Source organism: Aspergillus tanneri (genome assembly GCF_003426965.1).
Source record: "Aspergillus tanneri strain NIH1004 chromosome Unknown AapTan_2_pilon_pilon_pilon, whole genome shotgun sequence".
Classification (NCBI taxonomy): Eukaryota; Fungi; Ascomycota; class Eurotiomycetes; order Eurotiales; family Aspergillaceae; genus Aspergillus; species Aspergillus tanneri.
The window spans coordinates 431,972-444,629 of NW_022984629.1; the positions used below are offsets into that span (position 1 = coordinate 431,972).

General features: G+C 44.4%; 1 protein-coding gene across 1 annotated transcript; it reads right to left on the bottom strand.

Annotated features, from left to right (window-relative positions):
* Positions 1-10,937: 10,937 nt before the first annotated feature.
* ATNIH1004_000134 (uncharacterized protein) lies at positions 10,938-11,227 on the bottom strand (the record flags this gene model as incomplete). Its single annotated transcript, XM_033564858.1, has 2 exons — positions 10,938-11,133; positions 11,187-11,227. The coding sequence occupies 2 exons, from the start codon at positions 11,225-11,227 to the stop codon at positions 10,938-10,940; spliced, it is 237 nt and encodes a 78-aa protein (XP_033430615.1).
* Positions 11,228-12,658: the final 1,431 nt, after the last annotated feature.

Genomic DNA, 12,658 nt, shown 5'->3' on the forward strand with positions numbered 1-12,658 from the left:
ACGGAAGCACCTTGTATCCAAGCATATATACGGTTTTCTAGACATCGTTCGAATCACTTTCCGTCTTCCTTACCGACATCCAGCGATCTGGAAACGATATGGCAAAGCTAACTGAATTTTGCTTTATCCTGGCCTTTTCATCCACGTTTATGGAATGTGTGGGCTCTTGGAAAGTAAGTATCGGCAGTGGGAATTGGGTGAGACGTGGAAACACCTCCAATGAGAGCCACCTAATTGAATATGGCAGTTCCGTCAACATTAGCAAGTGGCCAGATCGTCCAAGCGCAAACAATAACATCCAACCATAAAAACCACAATTATCTCTGTAACTGAAATAGATGAATCATTTGGAATGCAATTAAGTATGATCTCCAATGGCTACTGCGTGAATGTATTGATTATGTATTTGTTAACCTGCTCTAAGCTGGCCGTTTGATGTCCTGCCCGAAGACTCTAGCGACAAATTGTGGCAGAATGTGGATGAAAACAAGTGCCGAGACAGACGTCAGATATCCGACAAAATCCGAGATTATTTATACGTTGACAGCTATAGTTAATATAACCTAATCAACTCTAATTATATCTTTTTTAAAAGATAGTACTCAAACTTGGTAATTTTCTCTCATACGGCCTTCTTTTCGGTCGTAGCATCACGGGTTAATCCGCTTTCCTCCGCCGTAGTTAGGCTGCTAGGGCAAGAAGAAACTGATTTGCAAGGGATGATGCGTAGAGCTGTGTGACCGCAGATGGATGACCCAATAAACAGAATAGAAAGATCGACTGTGCCCGCATATTTGTTTCGGGCTATTTTCCCACGTTATAAGTCAGAACTCTCTCTATATATCATCTATTAGACCATGTCCTTTGTGTGCCTCTTTACGCAGAGAAAATCAGAAGGGAAGTTTGGGTAGACGTTGATGTAAGCAAAAGTGGCTCTTAAAAAAGGAGAAAACATAACAGCAAAAATGACCGCGAGGTCAAACAGACACGGCTAAAACTGGAGTCACTCGGCCAATAAATAAGCTGGATAGAAACGGAAAGAGGGCAAATAAAGATAGCAAGGTAAGCATAGAGAATTGGACTGATAACTTAACCGTGAGTTTGCCATATTTCGCCGTGGATAAATTCTCAGGTGGGGCAAGGAGTTGTTACCGAAAACAAATTATTATGGAATGTTGTTGACTTGGCACCTAATTCATATACGTCATGCCACGATGAATAAGAACTCATTTAGATGCAAATTTGCATTCTAAGTAACCAAATATAAACTAGCGGTATTCGTCAGGTTGACAGTTAAGGTGCTATATTTCTCGTTCTACCTGCTTTCTTTCTATTTTAAATGGCTGGCCAGATAGGACCAGTATTATATACAATAGTAACAAATCTTTGCTCTGTCTTTTTGGCCGGCGTTTCTCACTTTTGCAGAAACGTTCACTGAATGACTTTTTGCCTGACATGGTCACAATCTATTCCCATCTTCCTGTCCTCTTTCAGCTATATATACAAAGACAACTACATAGAGAACGAAATAAAATCCGATAAGCACTACCCAGTCTTTGATGCCAAGTACTCTTTACCAGTCCTGGCTGGTACTGCTAAGTTCGCAGAAATAGCTGCTAATTAGAGTAGAAAAGTACTGAAGGCGATTGCAAGCAGCAACCAATCATCAACACCACACCTGCCTCCCCCACTATTGACTTAATTTTGCTAGTTCATATTAAAAGCCCCATTCCGAGATGGCCGGAATTCACCTAGTTAACATTGCTCTGGGTATCTCAAGCTTTGCTCGCCCTGCTCTCCTAGATATCCACAAGAATCGAATTTCGCACCTTTTCGGCACGTAGTATGATCAGGGCTGGAGTTGGACAACTGCAGGTAGATCAGGTACTATAGTGCATCTGTATGCATATTTCCTCAGCTCCAATTACTGGAGAGATTTCGGTTATACCTTCGAGAGTCCATCACAGTGTAAGTATGTTCTTGCTAAGCATCCTAGCGACCAAGCCATTGGAATGCAGTTGTTAAGGTCGACTTGGACTGGCTACTAGCAATCTAAAATTATCCGCCTATTTAGGTGCTTCAACAAAGCCCTCCCCTCTCCTATTCCCACTTTAGTTTCTGGAGAAGTTGTTGGTGAATACGAAAGGATGATCAACACATGGAATGGTGATTGCTAGCAGTTTCTCACTTGTTTATAGTATACACTACGAATATGTATTAAGTTTAATCTGAGGGCCATGAATTAGCCAAGTACTACTAATATCCCTTTTTAATGGGAGAAAGGGCGTCCACTTTTTGACTTTCTTAATATGTTACGGTGGTGTTCTTCCATGTACTATGATACAGAGAAAATAACTGGGAAGCTGGTATGCGAAAAACCCCTACGCTCATGCCGGCGATGTCAGCTATCTCCTAACATATGTAGTGAAAGACATGGTATTTCTCCCGCCTAATATGGCTTACCAAGTATAAGGGACTGATGATACCGTTAACTATTCTGAACAGCCAAGACTTATTTGCTTTCTTACGTCAGATTTACCAAAAGAATTAATTGTGATTATTTGCAGTTGATATCTTTACGTTGAGCATTTATCATAGGTTTTTAGAATTATTAGGAATTTTTCACGCTGAGTTTTTCACTCGCACCCCAGAACTAGATTACCGGCAATATCGAGGCAAGGAAGGTAAGGGATATGTCTATAGACTGGCGTATATAATTGTGGTAATGAGAACATCAAATTATACTAACTTTGACAGTTACCTTCGAGACTTGGCTGTCCAAGTCTTCCATTGACATTTGCTGTATACGTGACAAGTAGCAACCATGCAAGGTTTGGCTCCTTGTTTCTTTACCCTACTTCCATAAATTAATATACGATAAGACCAGGAACTTTCAGAAAATAGAGATTTGATACATCCAAGCTTTCAATCCCAGGATGAGGGGTATTTGATCATCTTGGGTATTGTGGGAATAACCTTTCCGATATCAGTTATAGGAAGTTTCGTATTGTGGTCTTACTTCCAGAACATCCTGACTACCATCTGCTGGTTGCTTGCCTGGACTGTACTTCCAGCTGTTGTAATAAGGCTATATTTACTCGCTGAGAATAATAATATTATTGGATGTTGATTTGGGGATCGAGAAACCTTTCGGTAATGCCCGTGAAGGATGACTGTTAAATTCGGCAATGTTTTCAGCGACGAACGGCCCATAACCCCGAAGTCGAGCCTAGTGACTATATAGCGGAAAATGGTCGCCCTTAATTCGCAAAAATACTTGGTTGGATTACTTGAAGTATATCTTAATATATAACAGTTGTTGTCAGTGCAATACGTGCCTTAGCTTTGCTTTCTATTTGACAAGACTATAGAGTGAGGAACGGGGTACTAGACTTCGTCTTTTACTATAGCATATGAAATAACTGTTCTCTCTTGTTTGCCCATCATTCTTTAATTTTTTTTTGGGGGGGGAGGGGAGGGTTTGCAACGTATGTTAAAACGTATAAGGAAGCGCACATAGACCGGGTAATGGTGGAAATTTCTTAGAAGTATATTGTAGGCTACGCAACTAGATGAGCTCTAAAGGTTGCCAATCGCATCTTCCTCGGATATTCCACATAATCTGTCATCTGATGTCCCATTTCTTAACCAAGTTCACTGAATACGTAGCTTGGTAACGTACAAAAGCCACCAAAGTGGAATCAGATCTCGTGATGCTGTGTTACCCAATGATACCCATCGTCAATAAAGGTCATCCTTCAACTCTAATATCGATGATAGCATGAAGCTTCTCATTATTCACTAAGACACCGGATTAGATGATTGTCGGTGCGATAAATCGCCCCAATCTCTTGCACAGGAATTTCGAGTATGCATGTCTTCGTTTAGTCCTAGAAAATAAAAAGAATAAAATCCAGCACATTTAATCCACGATAGTCTCAAGCAGACATAGATCTTAGATCACAAGGATTAGTTTGGAAAAATTTGCCCAATCTTAGGCTCTAGATCGAAATAGCCGTGGGCAAAAAATAAAAAATAAAAAATAAAAGTAAACACTGCATAAAGGTTTCCGTAGAAAGGACTCCGTGCTTTCCCCTTTCTGAGAGGACATACTACCCCTTACCTGAGTTGAACAGATAAGACAATGATGGCTATCGAGTATGTTCCCTTGAATAGTCGGACCCCAGAAGAGGTTAATAACGGGAAAATATTGTCATTCCTAGGTATCAAGCCTTGAAGTGGCATTCGTCTACGACGCAAGGGATGATGTTTTGTTCAGCCTGTAATGTAAACAACAGGTCTACCTGCTTTATCTATCTAGGGAACTAAGCTGCTCTTTGATGTCACCTCACTGGGCCCAGGGTAATTTTCCAATTTTGACCTACTAGCACCAAGGATAGACGTGATAGGTTCAAGAATTTCGCCAAGGTCAGAACCATTATATTAATGTTGAGCCCAACGAGACCTAATTGAAGAAATAGTCGGTGAAAAAATTCCTTGTTGCTACCGATCTTGTGCAATTCGTTGATTATTGGGCATTCTACAGCATCCAGGTGCACATATGGCCCCGTGTTCACACGGCAGCTCCTATTCGGAGATAAACGAATTAATGAAAGAGCGTCTACTCACTATTCCATCTTCACGCACAGTTTTGACTACTTCGAACGGTATGCCGTCAAGCGAAATAGGATTGCAAAATTGTGGGAGCCAGCCAAATACGCAGCCAAATACGAAGCCACAGCTGTTGCAACGTTCCAACGCTAAGAGAGTCTCACCAGAAACTTCAGCAGCACACTTACTTTCTTGGAATGTACAGTTTGAGAGATATATGTCTGAAGATGTTCCAGATGTTTGGGAAAATTGCATCCCGATAGCTGGGGCTCATTCTATTCCAGGTATGCAACGACAAGAGTACAAGTCTATTTTATCCGACACAATAGAGTGTCGCTCTCGAAACTGGCTCTGCTCTGGAAGGATTATTCCGCATATTGCATCTGCATATGAACAACAAAAATTTCAGATGCTGAATCCAGGTGTCCCAGTGGCGGCTACTACACAAAGTGTCCATGCTGAAAAATATCCTTGCTCCAATGAAAAGCAACAGAGGGAAGACTGTTTCGACAATTTTCTAACTAAAACAAAGCCTGAGCTCTATCTGTTTACAGAACAAGATGCGATGCACTTTTCTAAATGGAGACCAACACGCTTTTACGCCAGTAGAACAGACATTGAGAGACAAAGTTCTCCAGTCTGAAAGTATACAAACTGCGGAAAATTGGCCTTCGTTGATTGACACGACCGACCAGGAAACAGAACAAAAAACGCTGAAGAGTGCAATACATGGAAGCTTTAGTAGGATACAATCTTTTCCTTCCTCGACAGTCTAGAAATGCACAAGAAATGTTAAGGGCTAAGCATACGAGTCGACTGCGGTTGATTAAGCATAGATCTTGTAATTCTCTCTAAGGAGATTGTAGTTCGGTAGTTACTTTCGCAGATCGATCATAGGATAATTTCGTTCTGGTCACAACGTAGGAGAAACATACATGGATACCAAGAACGAGCATACTCCGGAAGCGAGTGTTGAATGCAGTGGGCCACTCCCGGCCCCCCTTAATGGATCAGGTTAAAGGCAGCCACCACATTTTATTTGGTAAACAGCTTGGTGCAGGACAGGAAGGACAATATCTCTCTACCTACAGGATTAGATAGCGGTTCTTAATCATGATTTCGTTAGGAGCTCGGTAGTTAATGTACACCCAAAGGCCTCCATTTGGCTTCCGGACGATGAACACCAGGGCGGCCGTGGGAGAGGCGCTAGGGCGAATAAAGCATTTGCCGAGCTCTTTATCAATATATTTATTCACCCCTTTGCATTTCTGGACGTTCGTCGGCCGGTAATTCCGTGTGAACGGGAGCTTATAGCCTTCCACCAGGCTGATCTTGAGTGTTGACCTCCTTTTAAAGACTTGTAGGGCTTTGTAGTACACCAGGGGAACCCTTTGTCTCAGCTCCTCAATAGTATAGAACGGGGACCCTTCCAGAAACTTGTTGTAGTCCTCTGGGCGAACAGCTCCAGTGGTCGTGACGCAGAAATACTTTGCTCCGGTACGGGACGCCATAAGGAAGCCGTGGTGGTCCGGTCGACGGGCAAGGTGGAAGAAGGCACGGGCACTAACGATCTTAGCATTAGGAGTATCTTCAGGAGGTCCTTGTGGGACCGGCGAGCCCATCGCGTATGCAGTATATGGGCGAGCGGGCAGCAGGCGGCCGCGGAAGAGGCACTGCGCGGAGTCGAACCGGACAGACAGCGGAATCCAATTAATTGCAGGATTATATTAGTGCAGCCAGGAGTTCCTAAGGACTAACTTATACTGTGATAGTGGAGCACGGTAGCAGACTAACTGGAATACTCACCGATCCGGGGACGATTAGGGCCGCTTTAGTAAGTGTTCAGTAAAAGTTCGGTTAGCGAGGTAAAGTGGGAAGAGTTCAATGAGCTTAAAGATGGAGAATGCATCGCGCGGGCAAGGATGGATCATGATGTGAATTCACCTCCATTATCAAGCCAACTTTTAATCCTTTATCTTTTACATAAGCCAAAAGAGCCATATGTCTTCCCCGCTTCAGCTGAGCTTCTACACGGCGGTAAACGACATCAGAAGATTGACATAATTGCTTCTTGATAAACCCCTCCATTCCTGCTGGGGTTGGTCCCTGGTCGTGACTTTGACCAGGGACTACGTATTTTCCTGCTTGTTGTTGGGGATGGTGTCCTTCAGAGAATGCACGGTGATTGCGTTAAGCGCCTTGCCCTGGTGGGTGTGCATAGGGCAGCAGCAGGCGTCCGCGGACCGGTGCCCTGAGTCCCAGCAGGCCCAGCAGCTGCCTTGCTTCTACTACTGTGTACGTTCCTCCGGGGTGAGCCTCGCAGGGTTGACTGGGGGTCGTGCCACTTGCCGACCATCCCGGGGGCCTCTTGGCCACAGGGCCGAACTGAGAGTCCGCCTGCGGAGAGGTCGCAGAAGTGGTGGTAGTACTGATAACCCGGGGAATTGGACTAGTGGTTCCCGAAGCGCCCGTGGTAGCCTGTCTCTTACTCCGGCCAGTTCGGGGATGGTGGAAGAAGGTCTCCATACGGCCTTTTCCTTGACGCGGCGTACTTCGTACAAGACCTCCCGGACTGTGTAGTGTCTCTTTACATACAAGGCCGAGAGCCCCGGAAGTAGTGTAATCTCGAGCTTTTTAACCCGTTCGCATTCAGGAGTCTCGGCTTTGTCCCAGAGGTCAAGCAGCCGGTGGAAGTTTTGGGTGACTATCTCATTTCGACGCTGAGCCACGGATTGAAGGTCGAAGTTGACCGTGTCGGCGAGGAGATGGATGTCAATATAGTGCTCCACATCCCCCATAAAGTCATCCAGCGACTTGGTTTCGTCCCTGTATACCATTTTCTGCATGACACTGAAGAAAGGCTCCTCCACCTGGGAAAGAGCATAGCGGTTCTTGGTAGCATCAGATGTCGGGTAACTTGATTGGGTTCTGAGTGCCCGGTTTATGGCAGTGGGCAGCATACGGGAGGTACGAGAGGTCTGGTTAGCCGCTTGCAGTCTGGACAGATAGCGGTGTGCAGCGACGGGTCAATAAGGATACAAGGTGGTGGAAGCTGCTTGGGATAACTGGCTGGTTCTTCAAAAAGGTGAAGAGCTCTTTGCTGAGCCCCTCCAGAAGGCGATTGACCCTCCCCTAGTTGCTATAATCACAATCGGCCATGTAACGCTCAAATTCAGCGTAGTATACAATGGATTCCCGGTTCTTCTGCTTCAAGTTACGCAGCTTGCGGGTGGCCTTGACATGGCGGTTGGCAGCCCCATATTCTCACTACAGGATCTCAATGGTAGTGGCGAGTGTGGGTAATACTACTAGGCTTTATAGGCTGCCTGCCCCGGTAAAAGGGGTTACCTGCGTCAGAGCATTTCCACCCAATCGACTGATGGTACAGGTGACAAGTTCAGGTTCACTGGGATATCGATCACAATTGACTAGGAGCTTGATCTTGAGCTAGTCGAGAAATGAGTCAAGCTTGTCTCTATTTCCATTGAACATTTCTGGGTCAGCATATTTGGTTGAAAGGCGTGTTTCTTGGCTTCCAGCAGATGTGAGGTCCGTCGCTTTTGGCTCGTTCGCCTGAGACGCATCAGTGGGCGGGTCCTGGGAAAGGCGGTTGGTGTGCTAATCTGAGCTTCGAGAGACTACACAAGATTCGTGAGGTTTGTGTTATCTGAGCATTCGAAGTAGATTGTGCTTCGACATAAGCTTGAACAGTACTTGCAAGGTTCGCTACCAGCATAGTGAGCTACGCCACGGCATTACTGCCGCATTGGCGCTATCTGCTGGTGTTTCTGGGGTATTGACAGAGTAAAACAACTGGAAATTGATGTACCATGAGATTGAAGAAGCGATGTGATGCTACGGATTGCATTTAGGCAAAGACATCGCTTGAAGAACACTCGCCTTCCAACAACCTAAGAGAAGCGATTGATGCTTGTCTATTGGTCGGTACAGGGTCGGTAGCCGTAACTCTGAAGACAGCTGAGCGAGGGAACCAAACGCCATGGGCTACTGCCAGGTTCAAACTGAGACTACAAGTCAGTCGCACGTGGGGCGAACCTCACGCAACTAGCCTAACCGCCTTTGGACGTCATCTGACCTCCCGCCAATAGCGGACACAGGTCAGTCACACGTGGGGCAAACCTCGCGCAACAAGCCTAACCGCCTTTGGAGGTCAGATGACCTCCCGCCAAGAGCTCTGTACAACGCAACTGACCTATGTCCTGGCTGGTATGTGAACTATACTAGTTTCGGTGATTGCTAGTCCGAAGTAGGAATAGCTAATGTGGCAGTAGCCTGCTAGTATCGTGGAGCGCGCAGTGTGAGTAGCACCTCCCATTTCGAACCAGTCATTATATTTCCGTTTAAGAGTATTATCGTAGTTTGACTTCGCTGGATTTTTTTTTATTTTATTTTTATTAGCTGTTCATAAGGAACACTAGCACTAATTGAAGCCGTGCATGCTCCAAATTCCTGTGTAGGATGTTAGGGGCCTTAGGGCAGTTTAATATGGCACAGAGAATCATCTAGCTTTGCGACATGCACATATCCCTTCCTCGATAACAACCAACAGAAAATACTAATGGCGCCCAGAGTTATTAAGCACAGAGATAGTGCTCCAGCCGTAGCCCTCAGAATTGATACTGCTACACTGCTGCAAACATCCACAGCAAGAAATGGGGATGCAACCTTTCTTGACGAAAACATCACAATGTAACCCTATCTGAGCACAGATAGCTACAGCTTAAGAAGTCTGTAGACCATTCCTATTACATATCCCGTTACAATCAAAACGTTCTTTTAGAGTATCTTGGTCCGTTTCCGGCAAATAGAGTCTGCGCTCTTAAAATTAATGTAACGTGAACTTTACTCTCCATGATGGGCTGAGGATATATAAAGCTGGGCTATGTACCTGGAAGTCCAGATATCACTACAGGCATATCCATAGTCATTCTGTTGACTATCACCAATTTTACACGCTACTACTTCCACAATGCAACTTAATACTCTTCTCTTTTCCCTTGTCAGTGCAGCACTCTTTAGCAGTGCCATTGCCGGCAAGGACGGTTGCTACAAGATCGACAATTTCGGACTGAAGGAAAATAACTGCGAGAATTGCCATCCAGGGTTCAAATTTGTCCCGAGCCACATTGCCTGTGAAGTTAAGCACCAATGCTGCATTGGTGCCTGCTGCCCACACTAAGAGGATAGACTAGTGGGCTCAGGTAGGGATCTATCAGTTCACATTAAAAGGGAGAAGACTAATTAAATCTTTTCCTACGTCTCCAGACTTCTACAACCAGACAATTAATCAAGAAGAGAAGATGGTTTCTCTGTTATGAGCCTCCAGCTAAGGTGGATAGGGTTAGGAGAAAACACTTCTTTTATACGCTGTATGTTAGCAGGAGTACTCTCTAGTCTATCATTAATATCAAATTGTCTGATGGGTATATGTGTTGATGTCGTAGTACTATCTAACATGTCTCTATAGTTACTGTATAATTGACGATGTTCCTCAAGTCCCAGAATGCTCGCTCTCCTAGTAAAGTGTATCTTTGGATATTTGATCATTATCTTCTATTTGCGCTTGTTAGATAGTGACTGTCTAGCTAGGTAAGGTATGGTCATTTATTAGTATATAATACAAGTCAGTGGATTTTATCTAAGTTTCTCGAGTCATTCCAGAGACAGTAGCTGATAGGCTATATTACTCCATCATACCTTGCGAAATAGAGTAATACTTAACGGAAAGTATCGTTTGTTCTCACAACGTGCATGGTGTAACGTAGTCTTCGTCCAATCACTCATGTATGACAAGCAGAGTGAAATTCTCATGCTGCAGTCGACATCAATTATATTCGAACCAGGTTTCGTCAAAATATTAACGGCAGATTCACCTGTATAAATCCACTAACAACTATGCGGACGCATTAAATCCTGTTTGCAGGATAACAAAGGATTGAAAATATTTGTTTTCATGCTTGATAAGGCCTACATGAATGGACATAGTAGCATTCCAGTTTATATCATTACCATTGCCCGGATCGGTCCATTGAACTGATTCGTGTATCTTGACCATGGGGCCGAGCGGGAAAGATAATATTTTCAATTATGGTGTTGCGAAGCTAAAATCACATTCAGGGTATAAGGGGGGTATCGTCGCATTAGGAAGTCCTCCAAATACATTGCGCACTTATGTATGCTTCCATCAATACTCGGAAACACGAATTTTCCAGTCACGGCTGTCGGATTGAGGATTCCAGGGGCAATTCCTTCTTCTGGGCCATTTCGAGGTAGAGTAACGTGTTGTTGTTCCCGCCGTCTTTGTTCTAGTCGCCATTTGGATCGGTGTAGGGGTTATTGGTCTGCAGCATATATGCGGCCGTCTTCTTGTACAAGAGGCCTTCCTTTTCGTCAGTTTCTCCCTGGGGGTTCTGCCCCCACACATCCAAGAGTGTGTCAAAGGATAACTTCTCAGTTGTCCCTGGTTCAGACTGGTAGGCTTTGAGTTCGCTCAACTTCTCACTAAATAAATAGTGTCAATACAATCCTGTTTTCAATACAGACACTCGAAATACCACATCTTTGCGCCTGCGAAGGCACAGCCAATGTCAGCCATTTGTTATATTTAGAAATGATGACATGAAGTGGATTAGCTGCCCTTACCGTTGAAATCAAGATACAGCCTGTGGATGTCATACTCTCCTGGCAGGTGATAGCGATCGACTAATTATTTAAGCTTATCCCATCCTGGAACAACAATGTCGTTGGCCACGTCGACATCGAAACCGATAGTACAACTGGCCATGTCTATGTCCTTCCACATCTCGTTTTGCACCAATCTATGTTAGTATAATGTATTTTGTATATGTCTTTGGTGTGGTACCTTAAAACAAGGGTTGCTCCTACGAAGTTGAAGGCGTTGCAGAGAGAACGGCGGAAAATTATCCAATGCCTCCCATCTACATATGGGTTTCCAACGCGCTGGTCACCCAAGAAACATGACTGGCTAGTGAGTACTGTAGTTAACCGGCTACATGCCCTAACAGCCGCTGGAACAGTACGCATAGATCGGCAGCCTTTCTAGAATTGATGCAGGGTGGAAAAATCTTATTGAGTTTCAGCTCCCACTACCTCTAACAAAGCGGCCTATCATGCTGGAGAACTCACCCCCTACCGTCCATCAATACATGAGCTTAGACGATGATTGACAGCAATGTTGTTCCATCAAGGGGTTCGGGCGATGAGCTCGAGCAAAGCGAACTGGGCACTTTCTTAAGTATGTCACTAGTAATTGTTTCCTGCCTCCAAGCCAGCTAATCTTCATATGTAGTTCGAACACAATGGCGCCGTATCTCATGTCTCCATGGACGAACCGCATGGAGATCCATCCGTTGATGACTTCTGGTCGGAGATAACCCAGTCCATTTCCAAGGATTCCAAGAAAGTATTCGACGTTATTGGCAATGCCATCAAGGCCTATTTATACAGACTCGGTCGTGTTAAAGTTATAGTACTATAATGAATAGCCTGTCTCCTAAACACTTACTAACCAGTAAAACAATCCGGAATTGGATGTATCCAATTGGTCAAACAATTAATTAGAGAGCGGGCCTGTAGGGCCCGTAGTGGCAGTAGGGACAATTGGGACAGTAGGGTCAATTGGCCCGAGAGGTCAAACGGGCTCTATCTAGCACTTTACAATTTTTTATAATTTTGTATAGCATGCTATCTAACTGCATATTAAGCAATGAAAAATTAATAAACAGTTAATTAAATCTATAAAACCTATAATGCTAGCTGTTCCAAGTCAGTCCTCAAACCAGAAGAGAAACACCATCTCATACTAATTTGAAACAGAGCACCAATGAAGAAAATATTATTCATTTGCAGCAGCTCTTGAGATGATGGAGACTAGAAAACTCTAATAGAAACTGTTATGATCATTCGCTCAGGGAAAGGAATGTGTGAGAGAAGAGTACTATACCAGCTACACGCCGGTAGCCTACTAAGGGGTACTCACCAACGTGCTCTATCTCACCCTCTCTAA